The sequence below is a fragment of the Malaclemys terrapin genome, chromosome 3, assembly GCF_027887155.1.
Source record: "Malaclemys terrapin pileata isolate rMalTer1 chromosome 3, rMalTer1.hap1, whole genome shotgun sequence".
Classification (NCBI taxonomy): domain Eukaryota; kingdom Metazoa; phylum Chordata; order Testudines; family Emydidae; genus Malaclemys; species Malaclemys terrapin.
In genome coordinates this window covers 62,420,900-62,446,548 of record NC_071507.1, presented here as the reverse complement: position 1 = coordinate 62,446,548, position 25,649 = coordinate 62,420,900, and the positions used below count along the sequence as shown (strand labels likewise).

The following is a 25,649-nucleotide window of genomic DNA, read 5'->3' as shown; positions in this document are numbered from 1 at the left end:
CTGCTCTGGGGTCCCAGGCTGGGAAGCTGGTGGTTAGAGAGCCTGTGTGTAACTGCTGCTGGGTGTGTCCCTACCTGTGTGGACGCTGGTGAAAGTGCAGGTTTGAGAGCTTTGCAGCTTGTCACAGCAGTACATTGTGAGAGGGACAGGGCCGGCTCCAGGCACTAGCCTAGCAAGCACCAAGCACCTGCTTGGGGCGGCCAAGGGGAAGGGGCGGCACGTCGGGCTGTTCGGTGGCAATTCAGCAGCTGGTCCCTCTCAGAGGGAAACACCTGCCGCTGAATTCCTGCCGAAGAAGAAAACGGCATGGTGGAGCTGCCGCTGGAGTGCCGCTGATCGCAATTGTGATCGCGGCTCTTTTTTTTTTTCCTGCCGCTTGGGGCGGCAAAAACCCTGGAGCCGGTCCTGGAGAGGGAGCCCAAGCTGGTGGGTCAGGGGGCTCAGTGGTACCCCAGTTCCAGGTGGCACCCTGGGGGGAACCTGTCACATGTATCATTGGCCCATTTTACATATAAGATATCTGAAGGTTTGTGCAAGATCACTTCAGGCTGATCTGGGAGTAAAGACGCAAGTCTCATCCCTCTTTCTACACTGCCTTTCAGAAGGAATAGGCAAAATTATGAGTTTGGCTATGTTGTCTCTAACCCTACAGAACACTCTGCTCCATGCCAGGAACAGAACCTACAAATCCTGATACAAAACATTCTGCTGTTGTCTCACCATCAGTTATGTAATCCATTGGCATAGCATGTGTTGTGTCCCCATATAAGGGCTGGCCTATGCAGAAGATACTAGGGCGCTGCTATCACTGGTTAGTCCTATAGCTTAAGAAGTCTGTGCTGTAGACGTTTTGGTTCAAACCCTGTTACTAACCTTTATGGGAGATCCCCTCTTAAATTAGTGCAAGGATCCTGGAATAATTCAAATTCTTCTCTGCTCAGGGGCCCCCTATTATACCTCTGAGCTAACCCACTACCCTGTGCTTTTGCTTTGTTCTTTTTGACTGACCCTTCCCTCTTTGAGGAAGACCAATGGTGTTCTTGTAGGAGGGCTGTTGTGGAGGTCCCCCTGCTCCAAATGAGGTCAAAGGCCTTCACCAGCACTAGACCTACACAATTTCAAAAGTGGAAATTATTTGCAAATATGCAAATTAGTCAATTGAAATTTGCATATACAATCACACATGGAACTACAGAAAACTTGGCAGCTATGCCCTTCGTGGCTGTCTGCACTGCTCTGCCCTGGGCTATGAGCAGGTGACTTCTCCTCAGGGGGAGAGGATCTGTCTCTTTGGGGTGTTCTGAAGGCTGTGGGATCCCAAGTCTGCCTGTGGGGTAGGAGGGAATCAGCTGGGCAGCAGGCAATGAGATTCACAACAGGCTTGCCTGCTTGCTGCTGTTCCCATGGAAACACTAGAAAACGAGAGGAAATCCAGCCCCAGCCCCCTTTGCAGATGAGCTTCCCCACCCTTACCCCACCAGCTGCCACACCTGTTTCCATAAGAGCCAGCAGGTCCCTCTGAGACATTTCCCTGGCTGAGGCTCACAAGCATTGTGAACTGCTGTTTCTCCAGCAGCCCCCAGGGATGGGAAGAGCTGGTGCAGAGAAGAACCAACCCAAACTCACCCTCAGAGCTCAAAGGAAATCTATTTAATTTCCAAAGAGATCTGCACTTTCTGCTTTTGCCCCTGTCTGGATGGATCCAAGAGGTGCTGGAAATCTGCTCTCTTAAGGCCTTCAGCAGAGCTGGGCCCAAGCTATAAAATCCAGACCTGGACTGGAGTTCAAAGAAACAGGTGTACAGGGGGTCTGAATCTCAGGGCTGTTCAAATCCAGGTGGTTAGTTCGGTCCCATCTCTAGAGGTTTGGAGAAGTTTTTGGGTGCTAGTCTGAAAGGACCGTCTTCACTATGTCCAGTAGGGCTGCAGTATACAGCTGAACGTCAGTCAAATCTGGGATGACTAGCTGTTCAGACTTGCTGGAGAACATTAATGGCTGCTAGGGGCACTGTTCAGGTCAACCTTGCTTAGCTTGTGAGTTTTAAGGACTGCAGCACAAGATGGAATTTGGCTGCCAGCATTAGACTCCCTGGAAAGAGAATCCTCTTTGTCAGACATAGATGAGACTCAGGTTGACCTTCCCCCCAGATTCCAGACTAGACCACCTCGAGGTGCAGAAAAGTTTAGCCTTTTTTTAAAGCAGACTGCTCCTACTCCTCTGAGCTCCATAATTTGAGCTTGAGGAGGAAGTCTTAAAATCAGGCTGGCTCCTAGGGTGACCCAGACAGGAAGTGTGAAAAATCGGGACGCAGGTGGGGGAGATAATAGGTGCCTATATAAGACAAAGCCCCAAATATCAGGACTATCCCTATAAAATTGGGACACCTGGTCACCCTACTGGCTCCTGTGGTGACAGTTCTACACTCAGCCAGTAACCAGAGACCTCTGGGAACAAATGGATCTCAATGGATCTGCCGTGCAAAGGGGTTGGGAGCTGCTTTGGGATGGGGGTGGGGAGTCCTAACTTTCTGATGCTGTTCTGAACTGAACCCCAGAGAGACAGGGAGAACCAGTGACAGGAAGAGAGTGACACAAAGAGAGAGAGACAGACATGGAAAGCGACATGCAGTGAGAATGAATGTGCATGGTGAACTGAGTGTTTGTGTTCATTCTCCTGAGCTGGGCAGAAAGAAGAACCCACTGGGGGATTGAGGGAGCCTGCTCCTCTGTAATATGTTGGCTTAGTGTACATGTAGGGCCCATTGTTTTGGGGTTTTATTTTATTTAATTTTTCCCAGGGATTTGTTGGTGTTTATTATTACAAAAACAAAAAAAGGTGAAAATCAGTGGGGAAATGTATTAATAATTTTTCTGGGTAAATATTGGGGTTTATTTTGGTGGACAGAAGGACAGGGGAAAAAGTATTCAGTAGATTAATGTTACCCAAAATTAGGCCAGCTAGTAAGCTTAGGGAAAACTAATGACCCACCAAAGTTTGGCAGAAAGCAGCACTTTTATTATACTAATAGCTAAGCTCAAAAGAAGGGGCAGGAGGTCACACTCACACTTGCATACTCACGCTCCCAGGACAGGCACCGCATTGGAAATGTTAGGATTCTTCAAGGTAAGTGTCCCCCAGCACAGCGATGGACAGTGTGATAAAGGTAAGTATTCCCAAGGCACAATGGAATGCAACATGGCAAACCACTGGTCAGGCAGTCTGGGCAAAGGGCCTTCACGGGAGGTACAAGCTTGTGAGTGCACTGCTGAGCACATGGCCCCTTCCCCTTTTAAGGGCCTGTTCCTCATGGCCTGCGACTAGAGATGACTTGGCTGCATCTGGTTGGTCACACTCCACCTCGGGCAATGTCCATGCATTGGGTGTGTGATCGCTGCCTAATTAGAATCTCAGACACCTTGTCTACCTGGGAGCTCTTCTGATCTTCCAGCTGTTCAAGCAGCCCATTCATCCACAAGCATTCCAGAAGGGAGGGGAAGGGGAAAGCCATTCACAGGTATTCAGGGGGGGGGAAAGTGTAACAGACCTTTTGAGCATACAGGTTATACAAAGCATACAGATCACTAAAAGAACAGGAGTACTTGTGGCACCTTAGAGACTAACAAATTTATTAGAGCATAAGCTTTCGTGGGCTACAGCCCACTTCTTCGGATGCATATAGAATGGAACATATATTGAGGAGATATATATACACACATACAGAGAGCACGAACAGGTGGGAGTTGTCTTACCAACTCTGAGAGGCCAATTAAGTAAAAGGAAAAAAAAAAAACTTTTGAAGTGATAATCAAGATAGCCCAGTACAGACAGTTTGATAAGAAGTGTGAGAATACTTACAAGGGAAGATAGATTCAATGTTTGTAATGGCTCAGCCATTCCCAGTCCTTATTCAATCCTAAATTGATTGTATCTAGTTTGCATATCAATTCCAGCTCAGCAGTCTCTCATTGGAGTCTGTTTTTGAAGTTTTTCTGTTGTAAAATAGCCACCCGCAGGTCTGTCATTGAATGACCAGACAGGTTAAAGTGTTCTCCCACTGGTTTTTTAGTATTACGATTCCTGATGTCAGATTTGTGTCCATTAATTCTTTTGCATAGAGACTGTCCGGTTTGGCCAATGTACATGGCAGAGGGGCATTGCTGGCACATGATGGCATATATCACATTGGTAGATGTGCAGGTGAACGAGCCCCTGATGGTATGGCTGATGTGATTAGGTCCTATGATATGTCACTTGAATAGATATGTGGACAGAGTTGGCATCGGGCTTTGTTACAAGGATAGGTTCCTGGGTCAGTGTTTTTTGTTCAGTGATGTGTGGTTGCTGGTGAGTATTTGCTTTAGGTTGAGGGGTTGTCTGTAAGCGAGGACAGATCTGTGGGAGTGAGGGATCATCTTTCAGGATAGGTTGTAGATCTTTGGTGATGCGCTGGAGAGGTTTTAGTTGGGGGCTGCAAGTGACAGCTAGTGGTGTTCTGTTATTTTTTTTGTTGGGTCTGTCTTGTAGGAGGTGACTTCTGGGTACTCGTCTGGCTCTGTCAGTCTGTTTTTTCATTTCAGCAGGTGGGTATTGTAGTTTTAAGAATGCTTGATAGGTGCTTGTCTCTGTCTGAGGGATTGGAGCAAATGCGGTTATATCTTAGAGCTTGGCTGTAGACAATGGATTGTGTGGTGTGTCCTGGATGGAAGCTGGAGGCATGTAGGTAATTGTAGCGGTCAGTAGGTTTCCGGTATAGGGTGGTATTTATGTGACCATCGCTTATTAGCACAGTAGTGTCCAGGAAATGGACCGCTTGTGTGGACTGATCTAGGCTGAGGTTGATGGTGGGGTGGAAATTATTGAAATCATGGTGGAATTCCTCAAGGGCTTCTTTTCCATGGGTCCAGATGATGAAGATGTCATCAATGTAGTGCAAGTAGAGTAGGGGCGTTAGGGGACGAGAGCTAAGGAAGCGTTGTTCTAAATCAGCCATAAAAATGTTGGCATACTGTGGGGCCACGCAGGTACCCATAGCAGTGCCGCTGACTTGAAGGTATATATTGTCCCCAAATGTGAAATAGTTGTGGGTGAGGACAAATTAATGCTTTGATTAATGGAATTCAATGTGGTTTTCTTCAGAACTAAAACAGAACTCAAAACACAATTCCACCTCTGAGTTTAAGAAAACAAAATGTATCTCTAATCCCTCAATAAAACTTTTCATCTGAATAAACAGTTTACTGTTGTAGATTTAGAACTATTAGCCTATAAATATTTACATTTAATAATTGTGCCACACCATTTGCAGCGCAAACTTCATCCTTTTCTCCTGTTTTTTTTTTTTTAAACTTTCGAATACTTCCTTGTGTTCTGAAACCTATTCTGATACAGATTTTTGTTTTCTTCCCATTTTAGTGTGTCAGGTCTTTAAACCGTTATCTGCTAACAGCTTGAAATGTGTATGTGGTAGGCTTGAGATACAGTACATTCAGATGTGCAGGCACTTCAGAGCTTGCATGCGTGCCTGTTTGTTTATTGTGTGTATCTTCTAGACTAATACATAGCCTTACTTCAACAGGCAGCTTTGCATATCCACCTAGACAAATATATTACCGTAATACATATATCCCATGCAATATATTGTATTTTCCTAATAAAACAAGTTTTTTATATATATTTGAATGATAAAAAAGTAAGGTGAAAATCAGAAAAAATAAATAATACTTTTTGTAAAACCTGGGATTTTTTTTTATAAAAATCAGTTTAACCTTTATGTACATGATACCATGGGATCAGTGAGTTATCAATACCTACATAAATGGATCATGTCTCCCCTGAGTGGCTCAAACTCATGAGGATAAATACCCGCTACTTACACTCGATAAGAGTTTCCTCCTTAATTCAAGTATATGGGACTTGTGCTTTGGGGACTGAAAGGCCAGGGATTTGCTCCCCGCCATGGAGTCTATTTTCATGAGGCTCTGATTCATTAAACCCCTAATGGTGCCCCCTCAAAGCAGCTGCCTGTCTCAGGCATTCTCACACCTATTGAAAGTCACAAACATTCAGTGCTGAAAAAAGGCTCCAGATTGCCAGGCCTGGAGCCGAAAAATCTCTAGCCAGAGAACAGGTAGAGCAGCAGGTTAAATTTCCTTCATAGCCTCACCCACCAACGTATCTCAGCCCTGCCTGGGGGAACCAACCTCCAAGGAGAAAGGGAGCTTGGTCACCCTAGCCTCTTAGGAGGCTGCTAGCAATGATCCAGTTCATGGGGTTTGTGATCTGAACCCCTGCCTGCTAGGAACTGGGCTGAGACCCACCATGCTCATTTCACTGCCTGGCGATCAGATGGGAAAGACTGTCTGGTGCCACCCAACCTGAGGTGGACTGGAAGTGGTGCACAGATTTTCCCTTCAGCCACCCTGAAATGCACCTGCTCTCCCTGCAGAGCCTTCCCCAGCCCTGCTTCTCCCTTGCATGTGGGGGTGTGGTGTGTGCCTAGTCCTCCCCGGGCCCCCCGACAGCAGCGCGAGTGACCTGCAACAACCCGCACAACGGTGGGTGGGAGGCTCCAAGGCCGCTCCGCTCCCTCCCCGCGGGGTCCCTCACACCGCAGACGGGAGCCGAACGCGTGCCAGGCCCCCCGCACGATTCTAACCGCGGCCAGGGCGGCGGTTCCTGCGCTCGCCCGAGCAGCAGCCGCGCGGCGGGGCCGGGTTGCGGCGAGCTCGGCGGCGCTCGCGCACGGCGCGGGGAGGCGGGGTGGGGCGGCGCGCGGGGAAGGGGGGGGGTCCCTCCCGCGGCACACAGGGAGGGAGGCAGCGCGGTGGCCGCAGCCTCAAGGTCACACTTCTCCCGGCAGAGGGAGAGAGAGGAGCGAGGGCGGCCGCGCTCCCCGCCCCTGCCCCCTCCTCCCACCCCCGTGCTCCCCGCCTGCCCCTCGTCTCCCCCGCCCCCTTCTCCCCTCCCCGGCTCCCCCCGCCCGGCTTCCCCGCTCAGCCTCGGGGGCTGCGGCAGCCCGGCCACGGACTAGCCCTGCGGCCCGAGCGCGCTGTCCATGGTGGGGCGGCTGGGCTGCGAGCTGCCGGCTGCCCGCCCAGCGGCGCGGGGCTTTGGGGCCATGCCGGGCACGGCGGCGGCGGCGGCTCCCCGGCGTCCCGCGGCGCCCCGCTGCTTGGCGAGCGCCTGGCTGGTGGCGGGATAATGCGTCTGCTGGGCGCCAGCGCTGGCCACCTGGGAGGCACCGCGCCGGGGGGCCGCCCGCCGCCCCGCCACCATGTCCCCCCCAGCCTCGGCGGCCGCGGCCGGCGAGAGAGGCAGCAGCACGTCGGTGCCTCCGGAGGAGGCGGAGGGGGGCCGAGAGGAGGTGAGGACAGAGCGACCTGCCCGCCCCGCCGGGCGGCTGCTTGGCGCTCCCCGGCTGCATGCGAGCGGCTTTGCATGGCACGGGCATGGCAGCGCGCTTGAGGCTCCGCTCCGCGGGGTCACACCCCGGCTCTGACCGGGCCGGGGCTTTGCATCCAGGTACGGCAGCTTCCGCTCGCCCCAGGGGCCGGGCTGCGCCCGGGGGGGCAGAGAGGGGCACCCCGCAGTGCAGCCCCTTTCCCGATCCTGGCTCACTCGGGCCGGGGCCGGGGGATTCCCAAGGCCCCGTTGGCAGGGGGAGGTGAAGCCTTTATGGGCGCTGGGGGACGGGGACCATCTGGGAGCGCGGCGGGGTGCAGACTCCCGGGTGTGGGGCGGCTGAGAGCTAGGAAGGACGGGATGAAATTGAACAAAGGGAAACGTAGGCTGGATGGAAGATGCTGGGGAATCCTCCCTCCCATAAAGTGCTGGAGCCCCAGGGCCTGGCACAAGACAGTAGAAAATAGACCTGTAGGGATCCGTCCAGCTCTGGTTCCCCGGGGCTGGACAAGAGGGGACATAACAGGGCTTCCCTAGCTCTAACTTGTATGGTTCAGTGGGTAGGAGGTAGTTAAGACTGGCCAAGGGCATGGAACAAATTTTCTCTTGGTGTAAGATGTGCAAGTAGACTCTAGGTAATGGAGTCCTGCTTCTTACACCAGCTGCAAATTTAGGCTGATGGGGTCTGTGTAAGGGACTGTGCCAGAGTCTGGTGGGTAGCAGTGCGGACTTGCCACAGCTAGGGGAAGCCCTTGTCTGCCAGCTGGTCCTCCTTAACCCAGTTACCTCATACCTGACAGGGCAGGTTTAGCCAGCCTGTGGGTGTGAGAAGATCTATCTAGATAATTACCATCCATAGGAACGATCTAGTTCTTTGCCTGCTTACCATCTATACATCCCTCTCTCCGTTCTCATTCTGCTTTCATTCTGGGCTTATCACCATGGTAGCTGAGCCTGTACTGCTCTGAACTGGAACAACCATACAAACACAGGATGGAAAAGCTCTGAGGGGAGGCAGGAGAGCTGGATGCGGGGGGAACATGCATAGGATAGCGTGGAACGGTTGACTGTTTTGGGAGGCAGAGGACCAGATGAAAGCACCAGCTTGTTGTTCCCGCCAAGGGGAAAGCACTGGGCACTGACCTGAAAGGTGTTGGCTTATTGCGTTAGAAGGAAGTTGTGGTGCCCAGTAAGAATATGGGAAACCCTCTTGGCAGCGTGCCGGGGGCCAGCATGTAAGTGCATGATTCCCCCTGAAGGAAGTTGGACTGGCACTGGGGAAGGGGGGTTGTTGATGCGCAGAAGCTAGAGGGATTCCCCAGCTGCTGCTCCATCAGGCACATCAGGGATTCGGGATGCAAGGGAGATGCAGCTGCTCTTCGTGTGCTTTTCTTGCAGGGGAAGGGATTGAATGCTGGGGAGGCATGAAGTGCAGACTAGAGTAGGCTAGGAGCCATGTGCCCTCTGGCTCCAGGAATGCTGCTGCGCTGTGGTCATCTTGATGGGCCTTCTTGCAGAGTCCAAGCATCAGACACGGATCAGCCAGGAGCTAGCTGTATGTGCTACAGGCAGCCAGAGGCATGGGGGATGCTGGGGAATCCTTTTGTTTACCAGAGAGAAGCATGTTCACTTATTAGGGTCCCCAGGAAATGAAGCAATATTGACCAGGATGACCCACCAGTGATCCGTGGGGCAGTGCTATACTGTGAGCACCTGTCTGGGGATTAAAGACTCTGGTCTTCTAGCTGTGGGGTTGGTCCTTGCCTGAGCTATCTGCTCTTGGAATACACACAGCCAGAAATGCAGTTAGTCAGTACCATGGGAGAGAGTGACTCCAGCTGTTCTTAAGAGCCACAAGCGGAGTAGGGGTGCTGTTGGGAGGGTGGGGTGACAGTTGTGGCTGCTGCATAATCCCAGTATTCTCTGCCCTCCGTTTACTTGGGAGGCACACACGCGCACACACACACACTTTTCTAAAAATGTGTTTAATTGTGAACACGTTTGTGAGAGATTCGATCACCATCTGGAGTAGGAAAAAGAGGGAAGGACAGCGAAGCTATGCATGTGCCGCACACACAGCTCTGCTGCTGCCCCTCACTCCTGACTTGCACCCCTCTTGCTATGCCAGCCCGGTGTTCCCCACACACAGCTGTCCCGCTGACCCACACTCCTCTGACCGCCTTGCCCCATTCCATGACCATTAGCCTCCTGAGTCCAGGGCTTCTCTTGAGCAGATGCTGAGAATTTGAGCCAAACTGTGGGGTGATTTTGTATTGTAGGGCGATGCTTAGCCTGGGTTGGGACAAGGTCCCTCACCTCTTTAGACCTGAACAGCCAGGTCCCCAGAGGGAAGGCTGACTGTGATGCTGCCTCAAAGGGAACCGAGTCCCTAGCTGATGGTGGCGGGGTGTCCTTTTTTTAAGAAAAAACACAACAGTGTTATTTTCATGTAATTATAGGGACTGGTGATTGGTGCTGGAGTGAGAGCCCTGGAGAATGACAGCCTCTATGCAAGAGCAAGCATAACATGAGCCATGCCAGGGTCAGCATCCCTCACACATGCCATCCCCTGCCTTGGGGACTGTGAGAAGATAGTCTAGTCTTTGATCTTTCTGCTGAGGCTGCCAACAAGGATGTCAGTATAATATAATCCAGTTCGGGCTGACAGGAGTGTTTGAGTCTGGTACCAATAGTGCAAAAAGCATGAGCTACTCCACTGCTTGAGCTAAAGGAGTATTTCCCTTAGCTAGCAGCTATAGTACGCTCTTATCTCCTTATGTGGAACCTCCATTAGAGAAGGACAAAGCCCCTTACTCTCTTAGCGTGGGTTACACAGCCATGCTGGTGTTTTTATAATGTTGACAGCTGCCCTCTGGGAACCAGGTAGAGATACCATGTGCTCATTTCACATAGGTACCAGACAGCCATCGCATTGTGGTGACTTTTGATCCCTACCCATCAGGCCAGACCTGGAAAAGCAACATATCCCCTCAATGCCCAGTCACCACAGAGGTTAGGTGGAAGCATTGCTGCCTCCGTGCAGAGCCTGTCCGAGGCCTCTGGTCCTGTTGGGGATGGAACATTCTTACACTGAGATTGGCAGGACATGCTGCTGCATTCACTGTTCACAAAGACCGAGTCCCTGAGGAACATGCCCAGTTCCCAACTGTAGGTGACCATTGGGCAGAGCCTGTAGGGGACATTGGAGAGAAGGGCAAGATACTGGACAACATGGAGATGAAAGTGAGGGGAACTACAGTTGCTCTGCCCTCTTTGATGGTGCCTTGCATTGTCACATCCCATACCAGGGCACTGATTTCCCCGAAACCTGGTACAGTTTCGGCCACTGCTCTGTGTAACCCCAGGGTTGCCTGAGGGCTGGAGGGAATCCAAAAAATTCCTGTCTGCCCATGCACATTGGGCTGAACCAGTACCACTCCACTCAGCCATGAAGTTCCGCCAGGGACGACTTTGGCCCCTCTCCCTATCACACTAACACCCAAGCTCTCAGACTGTGGCCTGCTTCTGCAGAACCCAGTGCCATCCTATCCACGCTGATGAGGTGCAAGTCAGATCGGATTCTCTCAGACATCCATTTGTGGCAATTCCAGCCTGTCCCCAACCTCAGCAAGCACTGAAGCCTGGGAATAAGTTATGGGTCCCTGCCCCCATTCTCAAGTGACTTCTGTGGGTAGAACAAACCCTCCCCACATCCCGGTGTAATCTGGAAGCCGTGGTACCACTGCAGCAGGTTCCCTGCAGCAGGTCTCCCTCTGTCCCAAATGCACTGCTTTCCCCTTTCCTCTGCAGTTGGCAGCACTGCCAGCCTTGAGTGAGCCAGATGTTTCCTCTGGGAAGCATCACAGCGAGGGTGTAGGGATGCGAGGCACAGCTGCAGGGTTTGCTGACAAGTCAGACAAGAGACAGCCAACCCAGAGGCCAGCCCATTGAAGTCAGTGGGGTTTCCCAGGTGTGACCCTGGGCAGAGTCTGGCCCCTCCAAGTCTTGTTCTGGGGATTGGCTGCTGCAGGGGAGGCACAAGGCTTAATCTCTTATCTGATGTAAGTAAATCTGCAAGGCAGAGCCATGGAAACTGCTGCTAATGACTCCCAGCAGATTAACCTGCAACTCACTGCCACTTTGCTCCATGCAGGAGCCACCTGAACCCCACACTGGTGCCTGGGGGTTCATGACTTCAGCATTTTGGAGCTCTGTCTCTGGGACACATAACCCCCTCAAACTCCTGGCCAGGCCATACTTGGATGACACTGGAAAGCTGAGTGGTATAAGGTCATGGAGATGGATTGGGGGGCAGGTGCGTGTCCAAAAATCAAGGATGTTCTTTGCTGGTGAGATGGAGGGTAGGTGAGAAATCCTTTTCCCAGCTCCCTTGCAGTTGATCTGTTTCTCCTAACCTAGCCATCACATCGGGGGTGTGTGTGGGGGGAAGGGGCGGCAGCAGGGAAGAACTGTTGGTGCAAAGTTGGGCGTGGGTTGGGTCCATTTAGGGGAAAGTGCAGGAGTCCAGGTGGCAGGGAACAGTTTGGGTCACTTGTTAAGTAGAGGGGTCATAGACATGGGAAGGGTTGGACTGTTTGGAAAGAGTTCTGACCAGAGCAACAAGTCATCTACAGAGCTCAAAGGGGCTCTCAATTTGCTTTGTATTCAAAGTTGGAGCAGCAGGGAGGGTAGGAATGGAAAAGGGCTGGTTAGGCCATTCAGCTAGTCTCCTGGGAGCTGGGTTGTCCCATACAGCCCATTCTGCAGGGCTCCATATGCTCCCACGTGCTGGAGAAGGAGATTCCCCAGATCTCCAGGTCAGGGAGCCTTTCAAATAATTTAGTCCAAACGCTGACTTACAATGTCATTTTATTCCCCCACCTCCTGCTCTCCATGTTTCTTTGAGTCACTTCACTGCCAGGTATAAGTTCTGCTCCTGTCAGCCCCTGCAGCAGCCATTGCAGGTGGAGGCGAGGAAGATAGGGTCCATTCTGCCTCAGGCATCAGTAGCAGCATTGACTGCTTGCGTTGGATTTCAGCATCTTTAATCTCGGTGATGATGTCAGAGGCAGAACCCGGGTGAAGTAGCTATTGTTGAGTCAGGGCATGGGAGGTGAAAATAGTAATGTCACTCTTTGCCCTTCCCATCTGAGCACCTCAAAGCACTTCAGATACATCTGTGAACCCAGCCTCCAGAGCCTGCTTGGCTCAGGATCATTATTCCCCTATAGAATGGGAAACTGAGGCACAGAGAGATGAAGGGACTTGATCAAGATCATGCAGTGAGCCAGTGTCAGAGCCAGGGATGGAAGCCAGGAAGCTTGGCTCCTGTCTGTTAGTAGTAGAAGAATCTATACGTGCAGGTGTAAGAACAGATTTGCTAAGCACACCAGGATGTTAAGAAGTACAGCCAGTGGAGGATGCTTACAGTGAACTCAGCTAGAGGGAAACCCTGTTTACAATGAAGTAGAGCAAACTTCTCGCCTCATTTCATTGGTCTGCAGTGGGCAGATCACGGCAGCAGTCGTAGTGCAGTCTCCACTGCTGAGAGAGAAGCTGTTCTGGCAGTAAAGGGATTTCCCCTATGCCGGCTTCTTTGGTGTTCTGGACTTTTCCATATCGCCAGTTCTCTTCCTTAAAGCCAGGGGCCCAGAGGAAAAGCCCCACTTCCTTGGTAGCCCCTGCAGGCAGCTATAGTAGCATTTCCATCTGGGGCGATAGCTTTGGAGTTGTGGGTCTTTCACCGAGAGTAAATTCACAGCATGAGGAGAGAGAGAGAGAGAAAGAGAGAGAGAGAGAGTGTGTGTGTGTATGTATGTATATGTATATATATATATATATATAGCAGGGTTACTGTGACCCTGTAAAGCACTGCAGTATTTAAATGCTGCATAGTCTCAGGAGGAGGCTGATGGGTGGACTAGAGCTCTACTGAACCCAGCTCCTGGGATAAAGGCTTTGCCTGCAGCGCTTCTGATGCTCTGGATAGGTAACTGCAAAGGGCTTCACCTTGGACTTGCCCCAGGGCTACCTGGAAGCTTCCACAGGTGGTGTCTGCTTCCTAAGCAGGGCAGGCCACTGAGAGCACGTCACACCCTGCACTGGCCACCAGGTGAAATTCAACTATCCCCAACACCACACATGGCCTGGGGCTCATTTCCCTCCAGGACTGACGCCCCGACCCCACTCTGCCAATACAGCACATTGAATTATTTGGTTGATTCCTTTTCTCTGTTTGTGAGTTACCTGCAAACCAGGCCTGATTTCTGCAAATGTGCTCATCGTTTCCCATTGGCTAGTGAACCCCATACATACCTTGAGATTAGCATGGATCTTAGGGATCTGCCAGAGGCACAAGGCTACCCTGCTCCAGGGCCCCCTGTGCTCTGATGCCCTTCAACATTACAGGAGCTCTCCTGCTGTGTCATAAAGCAGACTCAGGAATTCTGGGTCAGGCTGTGCCCCATAATCTGTGAGGGGGAAGCTGGGGAATACCTCTTGGATGGCCCCCTTCTGCACTGTGAAACCTCCCGGGCTGTGAGGCTCTGCTGGGGAGCTGGAAGAGGGAAGGAGAGGGCCCTGGCACTCCTGTGATGCTGCAGCGCTGCCAGGGAATAGAGGACAAAGGGAACTCCTGCAATTCTACAGAGCAGGCTGAGCTAGGGAGCAGAGCATAGGGGGAATCTGGGAGATCTTATAATGCTGGGCAGGGTTGGGCTGAGCTGGCAAAAAGGACATGGGGGTGGGGGCAGAAGAGAAAGCCAGGGGGATGTTGTGGCTGCACTACAGGGCTGAGGAGCTGAGAGGATTCAGCACGGCTGTGAACCAGGCCCTCCCACTAGGTGCGCCCTTCCTTTTTCACCGTTCTCCTTCCTCCCTTTTTGCTTCGTTCTTTCACTCCCTGCCTCCGGAGCCCTGCAGATGTGACACTGATGCAATTCTGTGTCGTGATTTAGAGAAGGGCTGGGACTTGCTTCTGTCAGATCTGAAGTTCCCAGCTCCATCACACACAGAGCCAGCCCCCAGCTTTTTGTGCTGAGGCTGTTGCTTGGAGACTAGTTCTGCCCAAGAGACCCATCCCCAGGCTCTAGAACCCAGCCAGCTCCTCCATGCGCACCCTGGGAGTTTAGCGTTCTTCATACTCCAGGAGCAAGAAAAACACAGGGTCCCGGTGGAAATGTGAAGGGTTTTATCCAGCCACCGTTCCCCTCACTGCATGCGCCCCGGCTGCATTTCTCTTTGATGTTCTACACACAGCGCTCTGTGTTCCACTCATTAAAGGCACACTCCGAGGGTGGGAATCTCACTGCAGCAGAGTGAAGAAATCTCAGTGTTCTGAGCCAAATCCAGGTCCCACGCTATTCAGTGGCAAAACTCCCATTGGCAGCAGCAGGACCAGAACCTGGTTTGTAGGGTCACATTTTGGCAAGTTTCAGGAGGAAGGATCAGCATTTTGGAGACCAGGTCAGGACTCATGTTCTAGCCCCAGCTTGGGGGAAAGGGGTTGTGGTTAAAGCACTGGATTTCTCGATTCTATTGCCAGCACTGCCAATGATTCATTGTGACACCCTGCTTCAGTTCCCTCCCTACTATGTGCCTCAGTTTCCCCTCTCTACTGGGTGATACTGGTACTGACCCAGCTCCTGAGAGGGGAGGAGGGTTATGAGACTGAATTCATTAGTGTCTGTAAAGCACTTTGGGATCCTTGGATGGAAGGGGCCAGAAGGTTGTTATTGAAACAGCAGGGCAGAGGCTGTGCCCGTTGAGTTTGCATGCACACTGCTGATAGTACATTCATTCACTATGCACCAGGACAGAGGAAACACCCCAGGGTAAGAAGCACAGGCATGGGTTCCAGTCGGTGAGGCTAGACCCCACATGTTCTACACGTATACAGTGAGCTTAGCTAGGTGCACGTGGGCAGATCACAGTTTAAGAGCAATGACAGTCATAGGCCAACATTTCAGGTTTTGTAAATGGTGGGAGACGGTCATTGCCTATGCGCCATCCCCTGTGCACCTCCTCAAGGCAAAGCATGGCGCTGCATCCACCCAGCCTCAGTTTCCCCAACAGAATTTCCAGTCAGCTCTGGTGACTTACATGGCTCAGCCCTCTGGCCAGGTCACCACAAAAGTCCATCTCCCTTCTGGGGTAGCAGAATCCAAAGTTACAGTGCAAAACAAACGCCAGATAAAGGAGACTTTGTACCAGCTGGGCCTAGTTCTGAGCTCCTACAGTGTTATTTGTTCATCCCCCAACCCTCTTTACTTCAGGTGAGGCACCCACTGCCATGACCTGGCTTAACAACCATCAGTGGATGCCAGGTATATCCAAATAGTCCCATGTCAGGAGCTCCCTTCCCTCCAGGGAAGCTCTGACAAGCTGCAGTCTCATTCAATGCCTCACTCCAACTACTTTTCTTTCCTCGTGAGAGCTGTTGGTCTGTTTTCCTATCCAGATAGCCCCTAACTGAGCCAGCACGCTTCTTTTTAGCCCCTTCCTTCAGGCCTGACATCCACAGACAGGAATAGCAGGTGGGGCTGAGTGAGCTTCCAGTAGCCCATTAACCCTTTTCAGGTTCGGGTGGGGCTTGCAAGCCCCCTGACAGGAGTTACAAAAGAATTTAAATGCAAACGGCTGATTCTAGGTAAACCTTATCAGAGACCCAAACAAATAACAGCAGCATCAGTGGGTGAGTACATTGATACCACTGCCCTCATGTGGACCAATATTGTCTCATTATTTCCTTGTACTCCCCCATCTATCTGTCTGTATCCATCTTCTGTCTCTTTCTGATACATAGATCGTCAACTTGTTCTGTGTTTGTACAGTGCCTAGCACAATGAGGTCCTGGTCCATGACTCGGGCTCCTGAGTCCTATGGCAATACAAAGAAATAATAATAATAATAATGGAGAAGGTTTATCTAGAAGCAGCTGCTTACCGCCTGTTAATACAGAAGAACCAGGAAGTGAAGCTAGCGAAGAGAAGCATACATAGTGAACAGACAGCATCAGTGCAGCCAAATCAATGAGATGTTAAAGTTTCTGTCCATTTCAATAGCCTCAGGTGCTGTCAGTAATGCAGGGAAGGTATTGAAACAAATAGGGGATTATTCTTTTGACTGTGTTGCTGTAAATAATGTTTTAGAGTCCTGTCACATTCTTCATCCCAAAGCACGTGATTGGGCACATAAAGGGACTGCTCCCCTTTCTGCTGAAATGCAGCCACCTCTGGGGTGGGATGGCACAGCCATACTCAACCAACACTATATTTTATAGGAGGGGAAGTAAATAATAACAATATTATACATTTACAGGGCCACATAACATCCAATCCTAAAAGTACAGGGGCTAGGGCACCACTGGAGATGTTGAGAGGGAGATAACAGGAGGAGAAAGGGGATATTTTTGGCCAAGGGCATTGGGGCAAACTGTGATTCTTAGAAAAAGTGTGGTGGGATCTTTACCATCTCTGAAGATCATTTGGGGTCATGTTTGTTAGGGCCTCATCTAAATACAGAGCTATTTACATGCACTGTCAACTGCCGGGAGCCCAGCTTCCCTATCATGGAAAAACAATAACGTAGAATTGCTGCACAAGTTCAGCCCTGTGGTCCACCTAGCCCAGTATCCTGTCTGTGACAGTGGCTAACATAGGCTGTTTCATAGGAAGGTGCAAGAAACTCTGCAGTGGACTGTTATGAAATTACCTGGCCCCAGGTGAAGTCTCCTCCTATCCCTATCAGTTAGAAGCTGATGCATGTCCTAAAGCAGAAGGGTTTCTATCCCTTCTATTTTTGTCTCCTCTCTAATGTAACCCTGGAGGTTTTCATTATTCACATAAATGTCTCATAGACTCATAGACTTTAAGGTCAGAAGGGACCATTATGATCATCTAGTCTGACCTCCTGCACAACGCAGGACACAGAAGCTGACCCACCCACTCCTGTAACAAACCCCTAACCTATGTCTGAGTTATTGAAGGCCTCAAATCGTGGTTTAAAGACCTCAAGGTGCAGAGAATCCTCCAGCAAGTGACCTGTGCCCCACGCTGCAGAGGAAAGCGAAAAACCTCCAGAGCCTCTGCCAATCTGCCCTGGAGGAAAATTCCTTCCCGACCCCAAATATGGTGATCAGCTAAACCCTGAGCATGTGGGCAAGACTCACCAGCCAGCACCCAGGAAAGAATTCTCTGTAGTAACTCAGATCCCACTCCATCTAACATCCCATCACAGACCATTGGGCATATTTACCTGCCAATAATCAAAGATTATTTGCCCAAATTAGGCTATCCCATCATACCATCCCCTCCATAAACTTATCAAGCTTAGTCTTGAAGCCAGATATGTCTTTTGCCCCCACTACTCCCCTTGGAAGGCTGTTCCAGAACTTCACTCCTCTAATGGTTAGAAACCTTCGTCTAATTTCAAGTCTAAAGTTCCTAATGTCCAGTTTATATCCATTTGTTCTTGTGTCCACATTGGTACTAAGCTTAAATAATTCCTCTGCCTCCCTGATATTTATCCCTCTGATATATTTATAGAGAGCAATCATATCTCCCCTCAACCTTCTTTTGGTTAGGCTAAACAAGCCAAACTCTTTGAATCTCCTTTCATAAGACAGGTGTTCCATTCCTCGGATCATCCTAGTAGCCTTTCTCTGTACCTGTTCCAGTTTGAATTCATCCTTCTTAAACATGGGAGACCAGGACTGCACACAATATTCCAGATGAGGTCTCACCAGTGCCTTGTATAACGGTACTAACACCTCCTTATCTCTACTGAAAATACCTTGCCTGATGCATCCCAAGACCGCATTAGCTTTTTTAACGGCCATATCACATTGGCAGCTCATAGTCATCCTGTGATCAACCAATACTCCGAGGTCCTTCTCCTCCTCTATTACTTCCAACTGATGCGTGCCCAATTTATAACCAAAATTCTTGTTATTAATCCCTAAATGCATGACCTTGCACTTTTCACTATTAAATTTCATCCTATTACTATTACTCCAGTTTACAAGGTCATCCAGATCATCCTGTAGGATATTCCGGTCCTTCTCTGTATTGGCAATACCTCCCAGCTTTGTGTCATCTGCAGACTTTATTGGCACATTCCCACTTTTTGTGCCAAGGTCAGTAATAAAAAGATTAAATAAGATTGGTCCCAAAACCGATCCCTGAGGAACTCCACTAGTAACCTCCCTCCAGCCTGACAGTTCACCTTTCAGTATGACCCGTTGTAGTCTCCCCTTTAACCAGTTCCTTATTCACCTTTCAGTTTTCATATTGATCCCCATCTTTTCCAATTTAGCTAATAATTCCCCATGTGGAACCGTATCAAATGCCGTACTGAAATCGAGGTAAATTAGATCCACTGCATTTCCTTTGTCTAAAAAATCTGTTACCTTCTCAAAGAAGAAGATCAGGTTGGTTTGGCACGATCTACCTTTTGTAAAACCATATTGTATTTTGTCCCAATTACCATTGATCTCAATGTCCTTAACTACTTTCTCCTTCAAAATTTTTTCCAAGACCTTGCATACTACAGATGTCAAACTAACAGGCCTGTAGTTACTCAGATCACTTTTTTTCCCTTTCTTAAAAGTAGGAACTATGTTAGCAGTTCTCCAGTCATACAGTACAACCCCTGAGTTTACTGATTCATTAAAAATTCTTGCTAATAGGCTTGCAATTTCATGTGCCAGTTCCTTTAATATTCTTGGATGAAGATTATCTGGGCCCCCCCGATTTAGTCCCATTAAGTTCGAGTTTGGCTTCTACCTCCATATCCTCATTCCCATTTGTCTTCCTACTATTATCCCTAAGCTCCTCATTAGCCTCATTAAAGACTGAGGCAAAGTATTTGTTTAGATATTGGGACATGCCTAGATTATCCTTAACCTCCACTCCAGCCTCAGTGTCTCATTCTGCTAAGCTCTTGCTTGACTTGAATGTTATGTCTTGGAGCAATGAGTTCCAGAAGTTTAATAGTGCTTTGGATATAAAACCTGAGGCTATGTCTACACTACAGAGCTTATGCCAGCATAGCCCCCTGGTGTAGACACAACATATGCCATCAGAAGTTTTTCTGTTAGTGTAGGAATACCACCTCCCCGAACAACATTGTCTAAGCTGACCAAAGCACTTTCTGTCAGCATAGCTGCATCTACACTGGGGTTTTTGTCAGCATAGCTACATCACTAGGGGGTGTGGTTTTTTTTCACACCCCTGACTGATATTGCTATGTTAGTATAAGTTTTAAATGTTCACTCCTATGTGGCCTAAAACACGGAGAAGGGGAAGAGAACTAAAGTCATTCACACATTGTAATAACAATGGACAATGCATCAAAGCATCTCTGCTTGCATAAGCTAGAGGAGACTAGCAAATCTAAGATCCCAACACCCCTTAATGACTGCTTTGCTAGCAGCTCACCGCTGGGGTCCCACATTCTGGCTCCACTTGCGACGTCTTCCTGGACACTGCTGTGTTATTTGATGTGCATAGGTTCACGCCCCAACTTGCTTCGCAATAACTTGCCATAGAATCAACCCATAAGTAGGGTGAGGCTGGACCAGTGCTTGAATGGGACATCTTCCAGGAAGTTGTGTAGGTTCTTCATTGGGAGGTGCTCTTCCTGAGTTGTTACCAAACTCCTAGTAGCATGGCGTTATGGGGTGCTGTAGTACAGGTGCTGTGTTTTAGATGAGGTGTAAAACTGGTATCCTGCTCACTCCTGTTCATTAAAGATCACTGAGCAATTTTCTCAAGAAGGGTTTTCACCCCTGGGTCAGAGCCAAATTCCTCAGTGCTTGACGGAAGGTGGGGGAGTTGCATGTTAAAGGCCACTGTTGCAGTGATGGGGGGAAACTTGCACATTAGAGGTTACTGTTGCAGTTCCAGGGGTGTTGGGGAACTTGCATGTGAGAGGTCACTGTCACAGTGCTGGGGGGAACTTGCACGCTAGAGGTCACTTCCATAGTGCGGGGGAGCTTGCACGCTAAAGGTCACTGTTGCAGTACGAAGGGTGGGAAACTTGCACTCTAGAGCACTGTTCCACTTTCAGTGCTATTTGTGTCAGGCATTGTTGGAGGAACAGCCCGAGGGATTTACAACCTCTCCGGCAGAAGAGCCTTTCCTGCGGCTTGCAGGTTAACAGCTGGACTGCCATACATGCTGACAGCTGCCCCGTGAGTGGAATTGCTGCTCAGGGGAGCACCTCGCTGATTTACACTCATGGCAGGCAGCGAGGAATAGGGGACACAGCCACTTAGCCTGGGGCTGGAGCCTGCAGCAACTGTGAATCATGGCAGAGGCTTGCAGGCAAGCCGGGCAATTACTGTTCTGAATCAGAGGTGGGATTGCCCTTCCCTAGGTGTCCTGGAGGACATGGCATTGGCTTCAAGTGACAGAGGGGAGGGGATGGGATCCTGACTGCTCTGCTCTTTGATGCTAGTTCATGAATGGAGCAGTGAGACCACAGTCAGTCTGGAGGGGAGGGTCATATTTCCATATCTTCCAGGCAGGGACAGCATGCTCTGTTCACGTTTCCTGGGAGAGGAGGGCACGTTGCAACCCTGGAAAGGCAGGAAGTGGGCACCAACTCCCACTGTGGTAGCCAGAGGCTGCACAATATGGGAATTGGGCATCAGTCACACGGAGCATCATCCCGGGATGAAGCACAGACCTCTGACCCCTCTCGCCTGCCAGCTGAGAGGATTATCCCTGAGGAGTAACCTCTAAATGGGATCTATTGCCTCTCTAAGGATGGCAATCTGGGATTCATTCTTTAGCCAGTTAATTGCAGGAGCTAATCAACGCTCTGTTCAGCGGGCTGGCTTTCCCCTTTCTGCTGCAGGCTATTAACTTCTCCCCCTGTTCTCTCTCCCCCTCTTCCCCGGTTCCCCTGGGCACCTGGAGCAGCAGCGGCCGGTGAAGCAGTCCCTCAGTAAGTCCCTCTGCAGAGAATCCCACTGGAAATGCCTGCTCCTCTCCCTTCTCATGTACGGCTGCATGGGAGCTATGACCTGGTGCCATGTGACCAAGGTCACCCGGCTGACCTTTGACAGCGCCTACAAGGGCAAGTCCATGATTTATCACGATAGCCCCTGCTCCAATGGCTATGTTTACATCCCCCTGGCCTTCCTGGTGATGCTCTACGTGGTATACCTGGTGGAGTGCTGGCACTGCTACACCCGCAACGAGCTGCAGTACAAGGTGGACGTTGAGAGCGTGCACGAGCGCGTGCAGAGAATGCAGCAGGCCACCCCGTGCATCTGGTGGAAAGCCATCAGCTACCACTATGTCCGGAGGACCCGGCAGGTCACCCGCTACCGCAATGGGGATGCCTACACCACCACCCAAGTGTATCACGAGAGGGTCAACACCCACGTGGCGGAGGCCGAGTTTGACTACTCCAACTGTGGGGTCAAGGACATCTCCAAAGACCTGATGGACCTGGAGAGCTACCCAGCCACTCGGCTCCGCTTCACCAAATGCTTCAGCTTTGCCAATGTGGAGTCCGAGAACTCCTACCTGACCCAGCGTGCCCGCTTCTTCACCGAGAACGAGGGGCTGGACGACTACATGGAGGCCAGGGAGGGGATGCACCTCAAGAACGTGGATTTCAAGGAATACATGGTGGCCTTTTCAGACCCAGACAACCTTCCCTGGTACGTGTCCCACTATGTCTTCTGGGTGGCTGCCCTGCTGACCCTGTCCTGGCCTCTGCGGGTGCTGAATGAGTACCGCACCTCCTACGTCCATTACCACGTGGAGAAGCTCTTTGGGTTTGACTTTGTGGCCGTAACACCAGCTGAGGAGCGCTCCTTCTGCAGGAGGATGCCCCGTGTCAACACGGTGGACAGCACTGAGCTGGAGTGGCACATCCGGTCCAACCAGCAGCTAGTGCCCAGCTACTCAGAGGCCGTCCTGATGGACTTGGTGGGGCTCTCCAGCTGCACCAGCTACTCCGCTTGCAGGTACGGGGGCTACCGGCAGAACTGCGAGCGGTGCCACAGGACTATAAGCAGCTCGTCCATCTTCTCCCGCAGCGCCCTGAGCATCTGCAACGGCAGCCCCAGGATCCCCTTCAGCAGCAGCCGCTTCTCGCTGGGCCGCCTCTATGGCTCCCGGCGCAGCTGCCTCTGGCAGAGCCGGAGTGGGAGCCTGAACGAGCAGAGCTGCCCAACCGAGCAAACCCGGCTCTCCAGCCAGGTCACAGTGGAGGAGGAGGACCCTCCTGCTTACCAGGACGCCCTCTACTTCCCCGTCCTTATTGTGCACCGCAACGAGGGCTGCCTCAACCACGACCACCGTCATCTCCATCGGAACGGGTCCTGCATGGAGACCTCACTGTGAGCGGAGGGCGGCAAGGATCTCCCTCTTGATCACCGTGTCTCCAGACACAGGGACTTGGGAAGTGGGGGGATAGCCAGGAAAATGAGGCACCAGTGCCCCACTCAGCATGTGGGATGGAGAGGTCACTGCCTCTTGGTCTCCAAGGATAGGCTCAGCAGCTGCTGCATTTGCCACATGGCTCCTTTGATGTCATGGAGGAGAGGGTGGCAGCAGGATGGGCGAGCAGCAGCGCCATCTGTGGCATGGCACAAAATGACAGACCGACGACCACATGCAGAAAATGGTAGAAAAGAAAGGACTGAAAGCGGGAGCTGGGTGCTGTAGTTCCACGCTCTGCCTCGAAAGGCCCTGGCTGGCTGGAATAGTGCTAAATGACAACTACTGCCCACCACCCTGCTGCACCCGTGACCTCCGCCCCTCTCCCCCAGCGCTGCAGACTTATTCTCCCGCAGAGGGGTCTCGCACGGGGCCAAGGGGAGCAAGGTCTGGCAGCACATTCCCTTTGGAGCAGCAATTAACTCCTCATGCGCCAAAGATCCTGGGGCACCCAGGCCCATAGAGCTGAAGGGCAGTTTAGAGGAAATGCTCAAGACCACAAGGCCAACTCTTTCCTCCTTTTGTTGAGACTGCGCTCCGACTGTTACACTGTCCTCAGCTGCTGGGATGGGCATTGCCACCAGATGGCTCTTTAGAAAGCCTCAGCACTCCAGGGCCAAGAATCGGCATCGCCTAGGTAAAGCTTAAAGCATTCCAAGTACTTTTCCATTTGGGGTTGCAAAGAGTAGGAAGCAACAGGGAATCTACTGAGGAAAGGCCAGACCCGGCGTGAGAGCTCAGTCACAGCATGAAGCCAGTAGGTCTGGCAGGAGAAGGCTCAGCCTGCAAAGCAAACCCAGGAGACCTTGTGTGCTGGGAGTCTTCGGGAAGCCAAAGACACCCGATGGGGAAGGGGTGAGTTGGGCAGCTGGGGACCCCGAGGTCTTGAAGTGAGCAAGGTCTAGTCATAATTAATTCAGCCAAGCAAGGAGTCTGGCATCCAGGGAGGTTCTGTTAGGTTCAACTGCAGTTTACCTATGAATAATAGAAGAGCAGGTTGGCAGGTCTCGGGGAGAGTGAATATTACATGAAGTCAAGGTGGCTCCAGACTCCAGTCATTAATATGAAGGGAAGCTGGGTTTGGCACAGAGCTCTGAGGGCAAGGAGAGGCTAGAGATGGGTGGTGATGTAGAGAGGCCCAGAGTTTCTGCTGTCCATGCTGGTGAAGGGAAGGGCGGCTAACAATCTGAAACAATGCAACCCCTTTGGCCCATGTGGTTACAAAGCGGGCTCCTCTCAGCATGATCCTCCGCTCCTGCGCCCCACACTCCTCTCCGAAGGGTTTCCACTGGCTCCTCAGGGGACTACCATAAATAGCCTGCCCAGCAATCTCTTTAGGGTGCCTCCCTCATAGCACAGCCCAATGGGCAGAATCCTCTGGCTGGCTGAAAGGTGAATGGACACAATCCCATTGAAAATACTCCGCAAAGGTCATGCTCCCAGGTTCCGTACAGAGTCTGCGAGCAGGTTTACCAGAGGTAAAAGAACCCACCAAGCCCTGAGGGCATGAGCCAGTTCCCTGGGAGGAGCTAAACATCATCAATGGTGGCATGAATGCAGCTCCCTGCCCTGCTCTGAGCAAAAACAGAACCTTCAACTCAGGTGTCTGCAGCAGGAAAAACAACAGTTCACCTTTCAGGTGCCAGTCCTGCGATGGGATCCATGTGAGTCGCCCCATGCATCAACATAGAGCCCCATTGGTCAGTGAGGGTCCACCTATGCAATCCAATAGCAGGATCAGGTCCTAAATGGGTCACTTTCTTTAAACTTCTCCTTGAAACTAGTGCATGTGGGTGAGATCTCCTGCTCGGTTGGGCTTGTGGGTGAGGCCATTCAGGAGTCGATCCTACGTACTCATGATCCTTATAGACATGAGCAGTCACTTCAAGTCAGTAGTTTTACTTGCCACGGGTCAGGGTGGCAGGATCAGGTCCTCAGAGAGCAGCAGCAGTGACCACACAAGGCATTTCTTCTACGCTAAAATACAGAGGGTGGTTAGAAATGAGGGGATCATTTTGGAACAAGCTCAAGGAAACCCCTGATGGCCCATTACCTGGCTGCAGTGAGTTGCTTTGTCCCACGGTCATGTCACACTGGGGTCTGAATGTAACTGTTTTTGTAACCCTGGTATGGACTGACCACGGTTGCCCCCCTTTCACCACTTCATATGCACATATCCAGAGGGATCGGAGTCTCAGCATGCTCCCAGTCCTGCAAACCCTTACTCATGTGAGGAGTCCTTACTCACTGGAAGCAATGAGGCTACTCGCATGAGGAAGGATTTGCAGGATTGGGCCCATAAATACTTGGTGGGAGGAGGGAAAAAGGAAAAGTTAGCAAGGCTGAACTGTATTTTTTGTAGAGATCTTTCCAAGTCTGTGCTAGGATGTGAGAAAGGGGTGATGAGATAATGCCTCTTAGGCCCACAAGCTCTGGGCTGGCTCTGTCTGTATTGTCTTCTCCATTAGAACATCACCGCACCTCTTGAACTCATTATAGGCTCACCAGTTTTCCTAAGGCCCCTTTTCTAATCAGCCAGCTGGTCTGTGCTTGTTGAATGGCCAAGTTCTGGCCTTGGCCAGTGATCACCCCAGTCCCTGCTGTCCATCAGCCCCGTTGCAGTCCCATCATCCACCATGGCAGAGAACTGCATGGAGCAATTCCCACCCCTAGCCAGCAGCAAGCTTTGAACCCAAGCAGCGGCATAGTTCTCCACTGCTTGAGCTAAAGGACCAACTCCAGTAGCTGACAGCAGCAGCAGGCAGGAAACGTCTATCCCTCTGCAGGTCT

At 51.1% G+C, this 25,649-nt stretch overlaps 1 protein-coding gene across 1 annotated transcript; it reads left to right on the top strand.

The window, feature by feature from the left end:
* Positions 1 to 7,162: 7,162 nt before the first annotated feature.
* On the top strand, positions 7,163 to 24,808 carry TMEM151B (transmembrane protein 151B). The gene is made up of 2 exons (XM_054024498.1): positions 7,163 to 7,363; positions 21,327 to 24,808. Exons 1-2 carry the CDS (start codon positions 7,274 to 7,276, stop codon positions 22,761 to 22,763), a joined length of 1,527 nt encoding a protein of 508 aa, XP_053880473.1. The 5' UTR covers positions 7,163 to 7,273; the 3' UTR covers positions 22,764 to 24,808.
* The last annotated feature ends 841 nt before the right edge of the window (positions 24,809 to 25,649 follow it).